The sequence below is a fragment of the Eubalaena glacialis genome, chromosome 6, assembly GCF_028564815.1.
Source record: "Eubalaena glacialis isolate mEubGla1 chromosome 6, mEubGla1.1.hap2.+ XY, whole genome shotgun sequence".
Taxonomy (NCBI): domain Eukaryota; kingdom Metazoa; phylum Chordata; class Mammalia; order Artiodactyla; family Balaenidae; genus Eubalaena; species Eubalaena glacialis.
In genome coordinates this window covers 79,814,272-79,834,063 of record NC_083721.1, presented here as the reverse complement: position 1 = coordinate 79,834,063, position 19,792 = coordinate 79,814,272, and the positions used below count along the sequence as shown (strand labels likewise).

General features: G+C 38.4%; 1 protein-coding gene across 1 annotated transcript in view; it reads left to right on the top strand.

The window, feature by feature from the left end:
• TPRG1 (tumor protein p63 regulated 1) overlaps nucleotides 1-19,792 on the top strand; it is a 332,481-nt gene that overhangs the window by 245,994 nt on the left and 66,695 nt on the right. Inside the window, 2 exon segments of the mRNA XM_061193285.1 lie at nucleotides 13,684-13,727; nucleotides 13,730-13,856. Of these exon segments, the coding sequence (XP_061049268.1) occupies nucleotides 13,684-13,727; nucleotides 13,730-13,856 (171 nt within the window).

Genomic DNA, 19,792 nt, shown 5'->3' with positions numbered 1-19,792 from the left:
CCTTTCCATATTAATTCAACCAGAATAATCTTCTCTCCCTTCTCTGTACTCACCTTATACAACATAATATAGTTCATTGTGCACATTGTGAGGAAAGCATTCCTTAAGTCAGGACCTGATTCGGAGTCACCGTTGTCCAAGCCCATCTCTGCCCACTTCCCAGGACTTAGTACAGTGTCTGGCATTTGGTAGGGGCTCAGAACTGATCATGGACTTGACTTGCATCTAATACTGACAGAGCCATCTGTTGCTTGAAGCCCTTCACTGACATTAGCAGGGTCCATCCATCGAGTCCTGCCTCTATTACCCTGGGCCTCCAAGCAGCTCAAAGCTCAACGAGACTTCCCCCATCCTTGGGTGAAAGCATTCAGGCTGAAAATGCCTCAAATCTATCAAGATGTTAATGACCTGTGGCAGGACTCTGGCAGCAACAAAGGCACCTCTGTTGCCAGAGTCCATTTATTCTGGGTGGGTGTTTTCGACAACCACTTAATTAAACATATTGCTTTTCTCTATAAATTCCTCCATGGCAACAGCCTCATCCAGATAGCTAATGGTCCCTGAGTAACCTGAATTACAGGACAGTGAGGGCATTTAGATACTGCAGTCACAAACGTACTTGGAAGTGTTTGTTTTCCCAAGACTGCTATGAGTTAAGGAGGGGTCAGGAAGAGCCAAGAGGTGAAAAAAGGTCTGATGAAGCTAAATGCCCAGCTCCATCACTTATTAGCTACGTGACCTTGGTATGTAAGTCTCTTACATCCTCTGGGCCTCAGTTTTATCATTTATAAAATGGCTATGTAAAGAGGGATATTAATTTAAGAATTAAATTATTTAAAATATATACAATGCTTATACCAATTTTTGCCACATAGTATGTGCCACCTAAGAGTTTGCTTTTATAATGATAATAGCTATTATTATTATTAATAATATTCACCCATTTATACAACCATTTATGTGTTTACTGAGCTCCTTACATAAACCAAACTCTGCCCTAAATGATGAAAATACAGAAACAAGTAAGACAAAATTTCTGTCTTCAAGGAACTCTCAGTCTTGTGGGGAAGGAGGACATGTAAAGGAAGTCACAGCACAGTATGATACTTGCTGATACACAGTCCTACAAATTATTCAGTGGGAGCTCAGAACTCAGTGTGTCTGTATTGTTGACATAGGTCAAGGGGATATCCAGGATTAAGGGAGGAAGAGAAATTTCCAAAAAAGACATGATGGGAAAGAACATCTCAGGAAGAGGGAAGAATCTGTGCAGAGTAACTGAGACAGGCTCAGGGAACCATAGACAGTTCTCTGTGGCTGGATTAGTGAGCAAGAGTCAGAGAACTAGAAAGAAGTTGGAAAGGCAGAAAGGAGCCAGAAAGGAAAGAATTTTGAACACCAGGCTAAGGAGCATGGATCAAATTTTTTTCTTGAATCACAAATTGGAGATCCATAAGCCATTTCCACCCTGCTAAGTATTTTTCAAAATTTGAATTTGAATGTTTTTAGTTAAGGTATGTGCTTCCAGTTTGCCAACACCTTGTCACTTCCCATTGTCTTACACTGGCCCCTCTTCATTCCCTGATGCAGTGTTGTGTGCTCGGCTCTCCCACTCATGACGGCCAGCTGTGTGCATCTCTTCCAATTCCAGGTCCAGTGACCTCACCTTGGGATCTTGAAATCAGTCATGACTGGAGAATTTATACCAATGAAATAAAATCAGGGCATCATCATTATCATTATTGTTACTTTAGAATGTGTTTACCATTTACAGCACACCACTGCCTTTATGTTTCCTTCATGACCACTATATAGGCATTTCTGTCTTGAGTTAAATAGGGTGTTGACGTTATTACAAAGGTAATAGATTCTGGAAATAATTGCCAAATAATTTAAACTTAGTCTTGATTATTTAGGGTACTGCCAACGTGTGGTTTATTAAAGAAAACAAATAAGACCTCAACCTTAATATTGAGGCTATCAACACATTTAGGTCACTACAGCTGTTATACAGACAACTATTATAGTCTCTTATGAATAAACGTGCTGCCTGATACACAAAGAGGAAATTGTCTCCACTGTATTGGGTCCCTAGGTTATCCCAAAATGCCCTGTTGTACGGACAGTAGGTTGGGTTTAGGAAGAGTAATCAATGTGAAGAGAAAAGAGCCTCTGCTTCCACTAGTATGTTCAATAGAAAGAACTACGAAGTTTAAGAATTGCTGTGGCCTCTGAAACGCTGTGCTATGTGAATTAGTAAAAATGTACTCTTCTGAGCAAGGAAAATTACCAGGGAAATTGAGAGGAAACTGTATAATGATGAAAGGGTCAATCCTTTCATCCAAGAAGACAGAGAAATCTTAAATGTGTAGGCACCAAATAATAGAGCTGCAAAATTTTTGAAATGAAACTGATAGAACTGAAAGGAGAAATAGACAAATCCATGATTACAGTCGGAGACTTCAAGACCATTCTTTCAATAATTGTTATAAAAAAATGGGCAAAAATTCAGCAAGGATTTAGAAGAACTTAACAACACTACGACCCAATCAGCATTTATAGAACACTCCACCAAGTAACAGCAGAATACATGTTCTTTTCAAACATCCACAGAACATATACCAAGATCCACCATATCTGGCACTACAAAGCAAACCTCACCAAATTTAAAAGAATTGAAATCATACAGGGTATGTTCTCTGATTACAGTGGAATCAAACAAGAAATCAATAATAGAAAGATAACAGAAAAATATCTAAATGTTTGGAAACAGAACAATATTATCTACCCAAAATATGGGTAGATAATCCTGAGGTCAAAGAGAGAGTTTCAAAGAAATTAAAAAGTTCATTGAATGGAATGCAAATAAAGACAAAACATATCCATAGCTGTGTGGGATACAGCTAAAGCAGTCCCGAGAAAGAAATTTATAGCATTAAAGGAAAAGTGCTCAAATCAGTTGAAGAAACATCCTAAGTCAATAGTATGAGCTTCAGCTTCAAGAAATTAGAAAAAGAAGAACAAACCCAAAGCTGAGAAGGAAAGAAGTAATAAAGATAAAAGTAAAAGTTAATAAAAAACAAAAACAATAGGAAAAATTAAAGAAGCAAAAATCTGGTTCTCTGAAAATTTCAATAAAGTTGACAAACTGCTAGCAAGGATGACCCCCCCCCCAAAAAAAGTCATAAATTACGAATATTAGGAATAAAACAGGGGGTATCACACAGACCTGACAAACACCAGCGAGATAATGAGGAATTATAGCCAACAACTCTACACACATAAATTTGACAACTTAGATGAAATGAACCCTTTCCTCAATACACACACCCAAGATGAAATAGATAATTTAAGTAGCCTTATAGCAATTAGGAAATTAAATTTGTAGTTAAAACCTTCCCCAAAAGAAATATCTAGGCCTGGATGGTTCCACTGGAGGATTCTATTGAGCGTTTAGAGAAGAATGAACACCAATTTATGTAATCTTTTCCAGAAAATAGAAGAGAAAGGAATACTTCCCAGCTCATTCTATGAAGCCAGTATTAACTTGATACTAAATCCAGACAAAGACAGTACAAAAATAAAACTACAGACCAATACCCCTCATGAATATAGATTTAAAAATTCTTAACAAAACATTGGCAAATAGAATTCAACAATATAAAAAAATAATTATATACCATGACCAAGTGGGGTTTATTCCAGGGATGCAAGGCTAGTTCAATATTAGAAAATCAATCAATGTAATCCATCATATTAACAGGCTAAAAAAGAAAAATCATATGATCAGATCAATAGATGCAGAAAAAGCATTTGACAAAATTCAACATACCCATTCATGACAAAAACCCTCAGAAAATAACAGAAAGGAACATTTTCAATTTGATAAAGAACATCTACATCAAACCTATAATTAACATCATGCTGTTGGGAAAAGACAATGTTTTCCCCCTAAAATTGGGAACAAGGCAGGTGTCCACTCTCACTACCAATATTCAACATAGTCCTGGAAGTTCTAGCCAGTGTAACAGGGCAAGAAAAGTAAATAAAATGCATACAGGTCAAACAGGAAGGAATAAAAACTGTTCCTAATTGTAGATGGCATGATAGTCTATGTGGAAAATTCCAAGGAATCTACCAAAAAGTTTCCAGAACTATTAGATGAGTTTAGCAAGTTTGCAGGGTACATGATAAACATACAAAAAATATTTTAGTAATAATTAAAAAAAAATCAAAAAATCAATTATATTTCTATACACTAGCATTGAGGAGGTAAAAACAAAAATATAATAACATTTATAATCACTCAAAAAAAATATTTAAGTGTAAATCTAACAAAATATGTATAGGACTTACACACTGAAAGCTACAAACTGTTGATGAAAGAAACAAAGATCTAAATCCCATGTTCATAGATTGGAAGAATCAATATAGTAAAGATGTCAATTTTCCACAAATTTGACATACAGGTTAAACATAATTCCTTTCAATCTCAGCAAGATTTTTGTAGGTATGGACAAAACTATTCTAAAATTTTTTTTTCAGTTTGCCTGTTTTATTTTTTTATTTTATTTTATTTTTTTAATATTTATTTATTTATTTATTTATGGTTGCATTGGGTCTTTGCTGCTGCACACGGGCTTTCTCTAGTCGCAGTGCACAGGCTTCTCACTGCGGTGGCTTCTCTTGTTGTGGAGCATGGGCTCTAGGTGCGCAGGTTTCAGTAGTTGTGGCATGCAGGCTCAGTAGTTGTGGTTCACGGGCTCTAGAGTGCAGGCTCAGTAGTTGTGGCACAAGGGCTTAGTTGCTCTGTGGCATGTGGGATCTTCCTGGACCAGGGCTCAAACCCGTGTCCCCTGCATTGGCAGGCAGACTCTTAACCACTGCGCCACCAGGGAACTCACTATTCTAAAATTTTTATGGAAAGACAAAAGAATTAGAATAGTTAAAACAATTCTAAAAAAGAAGAATAAAGTGTTTCTCACTGGCAAATCCTATGTTCTACTATATAACTTCAGCCCCTGGCCAGAGCTGATAGGACAAATGGGGGCTAATCGGTTAGCTGGTGTGAGACTCAAAAAGACAACTCAGAGGAATGATTTGGGCTAACAGAATCCCTTATCTTGAGAGTCTGAACCGGGAGACTTAGGACAACAGAGGCCAGTTAGCTACGAGAGCAGATTCTGCAAATCATGTATAGTCAGGACGAAGGAAACAATAAGGTCATAGGCAAGGTGGAATTAAAGAGGAGCAAACACGGGCAGCAAGCAGAAGGAGCGCATCAGTCAAGAGGAAACAGATGAGATGCATAGAGGGATACACAGTCATCATGAGAGAGACAGACCCTAGCGAGTACATTTCATTCCTTGTGACTTTCTAGGTTTCCTAAATCCCAACTGTGCTATGGTTCCTGTTTGTAGATTTCCGTGGGATTCCTCAGAGTATTTTTATAACACATCTCCTCTTCTTGGACTTGCCTGATGTGGGCTGTGTCTCCTGTACCCAAGGAGATGTAACTAACACAGTACAGTAAGCAAATATCTCTCCCACTTAAAAGAATAAAACAAGGGAGGTGGCAAGATGTGAGCATTTGTTGTATCCCATCCCTCTGTTCTTCCCTCTCTGTCGCCTCCTCAAAGTTAATCCTTGTTCTCCTGCCGCTTCTTTGGCTTCTGATCAAGTGAATCCCCTAAAGTGAATTTGGGGGAGGCAGGGAGGAGAGAGCCCCTCAGGGGTGGGCCTCTTGTTAGTGCCTGGTGTGCCCAGTAGCTATGCAACAGCTCTTCAGTTGTTTTGTGAGAAAGAGAGAAGGATGGGGTGTGCCCAGAGTCTTCTCTTTTGTGTAGCTTTTAAAATATCCTCTTACTGATGGTACTGTGGTAGGGAGACCACAAATGCCTGCTGCACAGGGAAGACAAGTGGGAGAAGCAGCTAGATGGAATGTATATGGCCTGGGCTGGGGGTGTCAGAAGCGCTGGATTCTCACCATGGCTCTGTCATTGGTACTAGATGCGTGTCACTTTATTAAGACTTGGTTCCTCCACCTGTGAAGTGGGGATAATAGCCATTTAATGTGAAAACATTCTCAAATTGCAAAGAAATTGTGGTTATTTCAGCACGAAATGTGGCTTCTGCTTGAATCTCCTTCCACTCTCCTCCTTGTTCCTTTTGCTTTGGTCATGCTGGCTTCCTTGCTGTTTCATAAAACATGATGGATCCCATCTTGCGGACTTTGTTTTCCACGGGGAAAATTGACCATTGTTTTTTTCTGCACTCAACTGGAGCAATATGAAATGTCATGGTAGGACTTCTCTTACTCAGGCAAAAAGTGTTCTGTGGATACAAAAGTGGATGTTTCCAGGTTCATCCTTGTCCATATTTTATGGGGACACTTTGCCCTATAGTGAGTGGTACATGTTAAAGACGTGTTGGAGAAATGAATAAATATTCCTGAGGCCTTTTTAGTGTACTTCCAGAGAATCATCCGTACTTTGCAACTTGTGCTTTTCCAACACTGAGATCTTCACCATACAGCAGGAAATGAAAAGCTGATAAGAGAGTCTTCTTTAAGGACATCAAATAGATACCTAGGGTTCCTTTTCCTCAGCCCTGTGGGCAATGGGCTGGGAATCCAGACATCTGACTCTGTGGGCTTGTGTTCTCATTATCCAGTCTCATCATACCCATTAACTCTTCCTTGGGTGAATTCACCTCACTTCTTAGAGAACTGTGTATTCCTTAAGAGTTGAATGCTTTTCTCAGTATTCCCAGTAGCTAAGCGCAGGGCCAGGTACATGGCTGGCTGCATGGGGTAGTGGGAAAACAATGAACCACAGGAAGTCAAGTCAGGGGATGGGAACAGGGAAGGTTTGTGGACATCGGGTTTTTATTAGGATACTGTGTTTACTTGGAGGGTCCCCTATACACATTGGAGAGGCCCAGGGAGAGATTAACCAAATGACTGAAAGAATTGCATGTGGGTTATTTAGCTAAAGGTTTTATAAGACTTCACTTAACTCAGGGGGAGGCAAATTGCTTTGCTTCAATGCCATGCATTTTCCATCTGTTTGTGTTTGAATTGCAAACCCAAACTGGATTCTCTTCAGGGCCTGGAACCCAGTGGGTGCGCAGGGAATATGTGTGGAATGAATGATTCAGTGTTTTCCTCCTGAGTTGCTGATTCCTGGCTAGCCAAGAAGATGCTTCCTCTTTCAAGGGCTGGTTATTCTAAGAGGCTAGAGGGGCACAGGAAAGAAGATTGATTTGTAAATCAGGTATAATCACTCTATTCAATATCAGGGCGATGTCTTAGTGGTGTGTGTGTGTGTGTGTGTGTGTGTGTGTGTGTATGTGTGTGCATGTGCATGCATGTGTGTGCATATTTGGGGGAATAATATTAGAAGAAAATATTTGGGGGAGAAAAATCATTTCCAAACCATAAACTGACTTGACACGGCCTTAAAAGAGCAACTGAGAGTATTGTTAGGAGTAGGGCTGGGGCGACTGGCAAAGCATCTGGGATGGTTTGAGTAATGGGGTGGGGGTCCTGGAAACTTGCTCAGGTGGGTCCCACCTGTCATTGCTGGTTCGCTGTTGCCCTCTGCTGGCCAAACTGTTGTAGTACCAGGAAACTGCAAATCTCCTGGAGCAACTAGGTTCCCTGTTTCCACCAGGAGGTCTAGGCCCCTTCCCCATCAAAGAGGGGAAATGCAGCTAGTGCTGAGGAACAGCAGTGGTAGGAGAATGTAGCAAATTCTCTGCCAGGAAAGACAGGCTCTCATCACTGTGGGGATGAATCTTGTGATTCTAATTTTTTATTCCATGCTCTGTTCATTTACTAATACCTTGCTCTCTCTTTGGCTCTGTGCTGGGCACAGTGAGGGGACCCAGATATGGCTCAGTCACTGTCTCTACACCATAGGGTCTTCCATCATGTGTGTGGGGAATGAAAGGACAAGTACAGAAAATTGTGACTAAGGCCACAACTGAAACCTTGATAAAGGCTGTGTGTATTTAAAGGAAAGAGAGATGATATCTACTTGGGGGCAAAGGAGGTGAGGGGAAGGTGCCATTAAACAGATAGCATTTAAGCTGGGAACCTGAAGGATAGGTGATTTTTTTTATTTAAAAAATATCTCTTTTAATATTACCCAGCCATAAAAAAGAATGAATTCATGTCATTTGCAGCAACATGGGTGGACCTAGAGATTGTCATACTAAGCAAGCAAAGACAAATATCATATGATATCACTTATATGTTGAATCTAAAAAAAATAAAAGATACAAATGAACTTATTTACATAACGGAAATACACTCACAGACATATAAAACAAACTTACGGTTATCAAAGGGGATAGTGGGAAGGGGATAAATTAGGAGTTTGAGGTTAAAATACACACACTACCATATATAAAATGAATAGCCCACAGGGACCTGCTGTATGGTGCAGGGAACTATACTCAATATCTTGTGGTAACCTATGAAGGAGGAGAATGTAAAAAAAGAATATATATATTTATATATGCATGTATGGCTGAATCACTTTGCTGTACACCTGAAACTAGCACAACATTGTAAATCAACTGTATTTCAATAAAAATTTTAAAAGATATATCTTTTATCATAAAAGTATATCATAAAAAATTAAACTTTGGCTAATAAAAGCATGAGAACAAATGAAAGTCACTTGAAATCCCACCACTCAGATACAATCAGTGTTAACATTTTGATCTATATATTTTGCTGTTGTTACAAAATTGGAAGTACACTGAAGGTACCATTTTGTATCCTGCTCTTTCTCACTCTTTTGGTATGAACATTTCCCAATGTTTCTTTTTTTTTTTTTTTTTTTTGAAAATGTACTATTTTACGGGGGAGTATTTCAATGTGTACAACTGTGGATAGGATTCTTCAAGCAGCATGAGGCAAAGCATATAGGTTGCACTGCACAAGAATTGTTAATTCTTCACCAATTCATTTCAGAAATATGTTTTGGACACCTACTACCATGGCGACACAATGCTAAGAACTGACTCTCTCTTTGTGATGTTTACAGTATAGGAGAGAAGACTGACATGAATTAGGTAATCACAGAAATAGCTATAAAATTGCATCTGGGAGAAGTGCTGTGAAGGAGAGATGTGCAGTTCTATGAAAGTATATATTAGGAAGAAGAGAAGTAGTCATGGAGGTCTGGGAAAGCTTTCCAGAGTAAGGAGTAATTGAGCTCAGCACTATAGGAGTTAATTAAGTAAAGAAGATCAGGAAGAACATGACCAGCAGAGGGAACAGCACGTGCAAAGTCCCTTCAGCAGGAGTGGGCGTAGTGAGTCCAAGAAACTGAAAGAAGATCAAAGAGAAGGGAGTGCAGAGGCCTGAAATGTCGTTGAAGAAATACGTAAGGCCTGACCCTACAGAGCCTCTTAGACCGGGTGAAAATTGTCATTTCTTGTAAGAGCTATGGGGAACTGTTGAAGTGTTTGAAGCCAGGGTTGGGAGGTAAAGGACAGACAGATTTGGTTTTATTTATTTATTTACTTTTGGCTGTGTTGGGTCTTTGTTGCTCCGTGCGGGCTTTCTCTAGTTGCAGAGAGCAGGGGCTACTCTTCGTTGCGGTGTGCAGGCTTCTCATTGTGGTGGCTTCTCTTGTTGTGGAGCACGGGCTCTAGGTGTGCGGGCTCCAGTAGTTGCGGCACGTGGGCTCAGTAGTTGTGGCTCACAGGCTCTAGAACGCAGGCTCAGTAGTTGTGGTGCATGGGCTTAGTTGCTCTGCAGCATGTGGGATCTTCCTGGACCAGGGCTCAAACCCGTGTCCCCCGCATTGGCAGGTGGATTCCTAACCACTGCACCACCAGGGAAGCCCCAGATTTGTTTTTAAAAAGGTCTACCTCATTGCAGTATGGTATGAGGCTGGGAGGGAACTAAAGTATATGCAGATAAACCAGGTCCAGGTGGCTAGTGGCCCAAGCCCAATGAGAAGGGGACTGCAAGAGTCCAGGCAGGAGATGTGGGAAGACTGGATTAGGATAGTGAAAGTCGAGATGGAGAGAAGTGGATGGTTTTGAGAGATGTCTGGGGAGTAGAATGTTTAGGACTTGGCATGTGAGGTGAGGAAATAGGATGCGTCCCAAAAGACTCCTAAGTCTCTAGTATACATAACCGGATGCAAGAAAGGTTTTCCCCCAAGATAAGAACACTGGAAGAGGTCAAAGTTTGGAAGGGATAGTCATAGATGTTTGCTTTGTTTCCCAGAGAGAACAATTTCAGGAGTGGTATAGATCATCACATCAGCTCCTTCCAGAGATAGCTCTTACCACACTTGCACACCACACTGAAGGGTCCTCTATTTGGGGGTGAGTGGTCCCATGGAGAAAGTCAACACTATGCCTGGATTTGCTGTCTCCATACTTATTTCAGGGCCTTGAACTACTGCTTGCTAGGTGTAAAGCATTGGGCAAGTCATTTTAAGGGTCTCTGGACCTTAGATTTTTATCTTTAAAATGAGGGTAATAGCTTTTAGTCCAAAAGATTGTTGGGAGGATTAAACAAAAGCATTGATATTCAAGAGCTTTGTGAATGTCTGTGGACTGCACAAACACAGTATGTTATTGTTATTCCTACTCCTATATTTGTTCTGAATATTACCGCCAAACTTATATTAATATTAGGAATATAAAATTCAATGTTTTCTCCAAGAGTTCTCTGGGAAATAAGGTGTGATTGAAGTCGAAATAAATAAGTATACCACCCAGAAGCTAGAGGTGGTGGCCCCAAACTATGTATAAGCCTGTGTGTTTACTTGGATTCAGACTTCTCCGACACGTAAATTATGCAGAGTCTGTGTCACAGCAGAGCACTCCGTTCCTAAAAAGAATTCTCTCTTTTTTTTTTTTTTTTCCTGAATCCATCCTTTACCTTTTAAAATAAAACTCATTATGGAGTGCTGACATTTTCAGTAAAACCATTAAACTAAAATCTGAGGATCTTTTAGACTAAAAACAAGTCTGGTTTATTAGGCAGCAGCTTATAACTTGCTGCTAAGTAGATACAATCTATTTAGAGAAATTTATGTAGATATCTGATAAAACATTTCAGAATCCTCGTCTCTTTCTGACTAAGACGGAGAATGTTAAACAGATTATCAAGAATTCTTTCCTTCTCTTGGTGGAGTAGAAGTTGGGTATTGCAGCATTGTTAGAGTGGATGGAAACCCTAGGACCAAGATTTAAACCAGATCTCTTGACCCTACATCACTAACACTACTACCATATTCTAGCTGAGTGACTTTCAATGTGACTTTCTTCAAAGGGTGGTGCGGAGATGTAGAGCTAATACTTGTACATGCATAATGGCCGGCATATAATAAGGCATGATCTCATCTTTCTTTCCTTCCTTCTATTTCTCCCTATTTCTTCCACCTTCATCTCCCTTTTTCTCTCCTTCATGTCTCCTCCTGTTCCTCTTCCTATTGATTAAACTTTTAATTTTGTCCTGCCTGTCTTTACACTACATTGAGGAATGGTATATATTGGGGTTACCCAAGGTCACTTAGTCACTTAGGTCCCTGACAATGATAATAACAGCTCATTTACAAACCACCGATTGATAATCATGTCCCTTAATCCTCTCCCCAAACTTAGGAGATGAGTACTGTCTCCATTTCACAGATAAGGAATGTAAGCTACAGACAGGCTCAATAGCCAATCTTACAGAGTTAGTTAGCTGGAAGTTTTCACCCCCATACTCTCCCAACGCAAAGGCCTCCAAAATGATTATGATTGGCACTCCTTTACCACTCAACAGATATTTATTTAGAGCAGGCTATTTGACAGGAACAGAGTAAATAGCCCCACAGGCACAGTCACAGCCCTCATGGAACACACACACACACAGACACAGACACACACACACACACACACATAGGGATGATCTTCAGACAACACTCACTGGCATTGCCCTACCCTCTGTACGTTGGTGTCCATTCTGATTTGTCAGTGTTCACGTGGTACCAGTTACTAAACTTTTAACATATCGTTCCTTCTTACAAACTATGAGAGGTGCTGAAAATGGAAAAGGATCAGAAAGCTTTGAGAAAATGTAATAGGGGGACAAGTTTATATAGGAGTTTAAGAAATCTTCTTTGAATGAGGCATTTGAACCATGACTTGAACAATGAGTTTTCTCAGCCTGCTATGAGATGGTGCTGGGCAGAGGCCAGACCATACAGGGACCTGTAGTCCATGTTATGTAACTTGGATTTGATTCTGAAATCAAAAAGATGTCATTTAATAGGGTGAACAGGGGAGGAACATCATTCCTTTTGTATTTGAAGAATAGCACTCTGGTTACTATGTGAGAATGGATGGGAGCAGGGTGCCCAGTCTTAATCTTTACATTAGATGGATTCTGTGTAGTGGGGATTCAGATATGAATCAGTCACAAATCATCCTTTTCTGTCTCTTCAGGAAGACAAAACATGTACTGAAACAGTTATCATACAAGTCATGCAGTGCTATATACAAAGGCTGTAGCAGACAGACAACAAAAGCGTTGAGAGTGAGAAGAATTTCAGACCATGCTCACTTTCTTTTAACCAGAAGCCATTGCTTCTGGTTCCCTCTGTTGGAGAGATTCTTAACTCTCAGAATTTTCCATGAATGCCATGAAAGCCTCTCAAATCTGACGCAAATCAATTCAGTAAACACTTACCCAGTGTCTGCTTTGTCTTTGGTTTGTAAGAATCTCACTTCACTTGTTTCACTGTATTTCTACCATAAGAAAATGATAGAATGAGCTTGAAATAGTGATGGCTTGGGTGGAGGTCACTGGACCTATATTCAAGTCTCCATTTTATCTTCAGTCAGCAATGCGACCTTTGGAGATTAGCATAAAGTAATGCCTAGTGAGTCATCCAGACTGAGTTAGAACAAAGATTATTTTTGGTGTGCTTTGAGGAAGATGTGCTCCATGAAGGTTTTCTAGAGAACTGGGAAGACATGGAGGAGCATGAATCAGTTGACTGCCAACATGATACAATCTTGCTATTCCCCTAATGGATCCTGTCAAGGCTAATCATCTCTGAGCTCTGTGGCCATAAAACCTCTCCCTGTGGACTTCCCTGGTGGCGCAGTGGTTAAGAATCCACCTGCCAATGCAGGGAACACAGGTTCGAGCCCTGGTCCGGGAAGATCCCACATGCCATGGAGCAACTAAGCCTGTGCGCCACAACTACTGAGCCTGCGTTCTAGAGCCCATGAGACACAACTACTGAGCCCGTGTGCCGCAACTACTGAAATCCGCGTGTCTAGAGCCCGTGCTCTGCAACAAGGGAAGCCACCACATTGAGAAGCCCATGCACCGCAACAAAGAGTAGCCTTGCTTGCCGCAACTAGAGAAAGCCCGCGCGCAGCAACCAAGACCAAACACAGCCAAAAAAAACAAAAAAAACAAACCCCCCCCCAAAACAAAACAAAACCTTTCCCTGTGATCCTCCACCTCCCTCCTCCCTTAGTCATGGGGCTGGAATGAGAGAGAAGGGATGGCATTCTTCAGCTTCTCTTTCTTCCGAGGTGATCAAACCTCATTATTTTCTGTGTCAGTAGATATGTTTCAGACAATTCCATTATTTTCAACTTGGAAAGATTATGCAAACGACTTTTCTTCTCTGTGGTGTTTTTTTACAGGATAGACCGCTGGAACAATGAGAAGGAGAGGATTTTGCTGGTCACAGGACTCTCTTGATCTGCAAATACGACTTCATCATGCTTAGCTGTGTGCAGTTACAATGGATTCCCCTGAGTGCTGTCTCTCGCATCTGCCTGGGCAAGTTTTCCTTCCCTACAATGTCACTGGACAAGTGAGTATGATGTCTTAGACTCGGGAAAGTGGTGCAGTGGGTGTGGGGCAGGCAGGGGAAACAATCACCAAGTTCAGTTCAGTGCTGTAAGCTGGGAGAATCCAGGGGAGAACAGTGATGCTGTAGCCAAATTCATCAAACAATCCTTGAGTTTCCACTCTACGTCAGACACCAGGGATACAATTTTAAGTACATTTGTACTTTAATATGAGTACCTGACAAGTCAGTGGTTGAATGTAAAGTGGAAAGAGCTGTGGGGACATGGAGGAAACGGTTTTAACCTAATTCCTGTGGCAGAGATCAGAGAAGCTTTCCTGGAGAAGCGCTTGAGCCAATATTTGACACGGGGTAGGAGTCAGCCAAAGAAGAACAAAAGCTTAAGTATATTGCAAGCAGAAGGAAGAGAGAGCAATCAAAGGAATGAAGGTGGGAAAAAGTTCTGTAGAGTAAACAACATACAGTACCACTCCCATCTGTGAGGTAAGCCTGAATACCCACCTGTCTCCTCGGAGTGCTGTCACCTGCAAGACACCCAGCACTTTTAATTAAGGCAGTCTGGTTCTAGACACTTTGGTGCCTTTATTCGTGAAATTTTAACCCGTGGCTTCTAACCCCAAGCAACTGACCATTTCTACCCTTCCTGGCTGTACAATGTTCCTGCAACTTTTTCTACAAAGGTAATGCCTTCCACACAGGGTCAACCAGCTCTGAAACATTCCAGGGAGAGGTGCAGCCAAATACACCAGTGTGGCTTTATAACAGCAGCCGCTGGAGGGTCTTGTTCTTGGGGTCCTGCTGCCATCCTCACCCCCAGTAGCTGTCAATTGCCTTTGGGAATTGAAATTATTCTACAAAGCTTAATGAACAGAACCCAAGATGGCTAATAAGACTTCTTGAAAGAAGTCTCTTTGGGATCTTTCCTGGAAGCTTAGTGGAGGAGGGGACATCACCTCTCTCAGAGAGGTTGACAGTTACCAAGAGACCTGGTGAGGTCTATAGAGGAGGGTTGCTGAACTGAGCAAATTCTTGTTATGGTCTCAGGAGGAACTGACTTTCTTCAACATTTTAAATCTAAGCCGGAGGACAGCTGCCTTCCTCTGAACCTCTGAATGTGAACTCTGCCCATGGAACTGTGAGCTCTTTGAGGGCAGGTACCTTTTGTTGTTGTGGTTGTCATTCTTTAAGCACCTGGCTGAAAAATCTTTCTAAAATACTGAAAAAAGTATAGGCCGATCAAGTGATTGGGTTTCCTTACATAAAGCATATCATATCAGAAACCTATTTCTTATTTGCTCTTTTCATGGATGCTAGAAATGATTGATTTAGTTCACTGACTTTTTGAACTGGTGGATTTTTCAATAATATAAGCATGTGGTAAACATCTATTTAAACATCGCAAAAAATTATTTACTGTCAGGATATCTCTCCTAACCCAGACTTTCAGTTTTCCAGAATTATTTTCATAGGTGATAGTTAGCAGTTTCATGTGTTTTATTCTTTTTTTTTTTTGAGAAATAATCTGCAAATATATAAGAATAAAAATGTCTTTGTATGTATATGTGTGGATTTACACATATTGTAATATTGATATACACATACATTTATCACAAATTATTTTACCCAGCGGGTACACATACCATAAAATGTCCTGCCTCAAGATATTTTACCCAAAAATATACCTTGGAGACTTTATTATGTAATCATGGAAAGATTAACTTCAGTCTTTTTAATAGTGCAGAATATTCCATTTCAAGTCTAATCTATTTATCCAGCCCCTCATTCATGGATATTTATTTTTATCTTTTCTACTACAAACAAAGCTGCTATAAATATTCTTGTCTACAGGACTTTGCGCATATGTGCAAATGTATCTGTAATGTAGATTTCTGCAAGTGGAATTATTAGGTCAAAAGTCATGTGAATTTCAACTGACAGCTACTGCCAAATTGCCTTGTAAACAGGTGATGTCAATTCATGCTCCCTCAATGTGTGAGTATCCTTTTTCACACACTCTCACCAATATCCTGTATTATGAAACTCTTTTTCTTTGCCAGGGAAATAAAGAAAAATGTCTTATTTTTGTTCTAATTTCCATCACTAGAATTTGAAAGAAGTTTAGGGTGTTTTTCTTAGGTTAGAAAGTAATTTTATTTCTTTTTCTGTGAACTGCCTATTTTTGATCATAGCCCATATTTTTTCTATTGAGATATTGATTTTTCTCTTACTGATTTGTAAGAGCTCCTTATATATCAAAGAACTTGGTCCTGTTTCTGCCGTATATATTGCAAATATTTTTTTTTCCCATTTGTCATATCTCTTTTAACTTTATAATGCTATGTTTTACTGTCTTTGAGTTTTAGGTTGTCAAATGTATCAATCTTTCAAGACTTCTGAGTTTATTTCTTTTTGAGAAAGGTTTTCTCCACACTGAAATTATAAAATATATTTCCACGTTTTCTTCTAAAGTTTTTACAATTTATTTTAAAAAATAGTTAAATTTATGTTTCATCTGGAATTTACCTTAAGTAAGAAAAAAGATAAGCAATCAACCTTATTTTTTTAACCAGATGGCAGGCTAGATTTCTCAACATCATTTATTCAATGCTCCCCTTCATCAATATATATTTTACCATGTGTATTTGTGTTTATTTCTGGATTATCCATTCATTTGTTTACTAGAGTACAAAATGGCTTTAATTATTATAACATTTTATTACATTTTAATATCTGGTACAGTTACTCCCTTCTTATTAATTTTTTAAAAGAATTTATTTATTTATGCATATTTATTTTTCCATCAGCTTGCCTAATTAAAAACAATCCTATTGTTAATAGGATTTTCAAATGTTAAATCAACCTTTCAGTCTTAAAATAAACACATTTAGTCATGATGTATTATCTTTTCTATACATTGTTGAATTCAGCTTACTAATGTCTTATTAAAGAGTTTTGTGTCTATGTTCATGAGGATATTAGTCTATTATTTTCATTCTTTTGTAATGTCTTTGCCAGGTATTTGTGTTATGCTGGCCTATAAAACAAGTTGGATAGTGTTCCCTTCTCTTTTATTTTCTAAAAGATTTTGTGTATAACTGGTGTTATCTCTTCCTTGAATGTTTGATAGAACTTACAAAGGAAATTTTCTGGGCCTGAGATTTCTTTGTGGGATAGTTTTAGATAATAAAGTTAATTTGTTTTATCAATATTGAGTTACTCGCATTTTTTTCTTCTGTGTTAATTTTGGTAAATTATATTTTTCAAGGAATTTGTTGTTTAAGTTGTTATATTTGAAAGCATATAGTTGTTAATATTCCATTATTATCCATTTAATGTCTTCTTTCTTGATTTTCATGATCTTCAGTCTCTCTCTTTCTTTATTTTTTCTGTTGATGAACCTATTGATTTTTTTTTTTTTTTTTTTTGGTTTTAACAAGAACATGCTTTTCACTTTGCCAATTTTCACGATTGTCTGATTCTGTATAGTTTTCTTTCTTTCTTCTACTTACTTTTTTTCTTTCTTCTACTTACTTTTTGGTTTACTTCTCTTTTTCTTTTTTTAACTTCTTAATGTGGAACCTGAGGGCATTGATTTTAGGACTTTCTTTGTTTCTAACGTGAGCATTTAAATCTATAAATTTCCTTCTACACACTGCTTTCACTACATCTCACAGATTTTGGTATATTGTGTTTATACTATCATTCAGTTAGAAAGATTTTTTAATTTTCCTTGTGATTTCTTCTTTGACGCATGGATACTTTAGAAAGTGTACTGGAAAATTTCCAAATATTTTGAGTTTTCCTAGATATTTTAACATTACTGAGTTTTAATTTAGAGAATATACTGACTTTATATATTATATTTTTCTTTGACTTTAATCCTTGTAAATGTATTGAGACTTTTTTATTGACTCAACTATATAGTACATCTTTCTGAATGTATCATGTGCATTTGAAAAGAATTTTGTGTTTAGTTTTCTATAGATATCAATTAGTTCATTGAGTTTGATAATGTTGTTTAGATTATTTATGGGTTTACTGATTTTTGTCTAGCTTTTTTTTTTATTGGTTACTGAGAGGGGAATGTTAAAATCTGCTATTATTGTGGGATTTTCTCTTGTCTCTTTAATTTTATTATTTTTTGCTTCATGTATTTTGAGAGTCTATGGATGCACACACATTCATGATTGGTATGTCGTTTTGATGAATTGAGCCTTTTTTCATTTTGAAATGTTACTTTTTATCTCTGGCAATACTCTGTCTAGAAGTCTATTTTGTATCTCATATTATTATAGCCACTCTATCATTTTTATACTTATTTTTGCATAGTATATATTTTTTCATCCATTTACTATCTCTCTTTGTATTCAAAGTGCATTTCTTGTAGAGATCACATAATTGGGTCATACTTTTAATCTGTTCTGATAATCTCTGCCTTTTAATTAGAGTGTTTAGTTCCTTTTGTAATTTAGTAATTTTGATACGATTGAAGTTAAGGATACCTATTACTTGTTTTCTCTTTCCCCCTTCTATTTTTTATTTCTTTGTACTTTTTTCAACCTTCTTTGTAAGTATATAAATATTCTTCATAATTATATATATAATTACATATATATAATTCTCCATAATTATATATTGGGTTGGCCAGAAAGTTCGTTCGGGTTTTTCCATAAGATCTTACAGAAAAACCTGAACGGACTTTTTGGCCAACCCAATACAATATATATAAGCTTTTTAGCTATAACATTTTACATAATTTTGTAGTTGCTTTAGGCAGATTTTCCCAACCTCAGCACTATTTACACTTTGATCAGGATCATTCTTTGGCGTGGGAATCTGTTCTGAGCACTGTTGGATGTTTAACAGCAACACTGGCCTCTACCCACTGGGTGCTAATAGCACCATGCCTCTGTGTTATGACAATCAAAAATATCCCCAGACATTGCGAAACGTGCTCTGGGGGTAAAATCACTCTGAATTGAGAACCACTGTTCTAGAAATTATAATATAAATACTTTTCACCATGCACTTAGAGTTAATATTATAACATTACACTTAATATTATAGCACTACACTTAAAACATAGAAACCTTGTAAATACATTGTTCTAAGAATGTAAATGTTGGAAATGGCATGATAAAGTCAGTGTAGTCACAGGAGGAAACAAGAATGAGACTTTGAAGGAAGAAGTTTATTATACTCACAAGTCCCAGAAAGGGAGTCACCATATGCCATGTAGGGCCATAAGGGAAGACACAGTGTCCATCAAGAGGCAGAGGGGCAGGAGCTGGGGGACAACTTAGGCCATGATCTTTATTAGAGTTTCCACAGGAAAGGCAAGGCAGGGCAGGGTAAACAGTTTATGATTGGCCAGTATGAATAATTTTGATAGACTTTAAGCTGCAGGTGGTTCCTGGTTGCCTGGTACCTGGTCCTTGGCTAAGGCAAAAGAATATTGCCTTATGGGAAGTATGGGCCAGATAGAGGAGGTATGCCTCTGGATTGTTTAATTTGCATATCAAAGTCCATGCGTTGGGACTTTTGCTATCTCTAAGAGTTGGCCACCCCTAAGAGAGGCAGTCTCTTCCCTGCCAGAAAGATGTCAGAACATTATAATACACAGAAAATTAAAATATATGTATACAATATACATATAGCTCCATTTACATCCCCTCCTCACTGCCTTTTACATTGCACTTGTCATGCATATTACTTTCATGTGCATTTTAAACCCCACAAGATAACATTATAAATTTTGCTTTAAGAAATCATATGTATTTCAAAGAAATTAGAAAATAAAGTTATCTTTTATATGCACGTGTTTTCATTTCTGATGCTCTTCGTTTGTTCCAGAAGATTCAAGTTTCTCTTTGAGGTCATATTCCTTACACATGAAAAATTACTTTTTTAACGTTCCTTGTAGTGTAATCTACTATGAT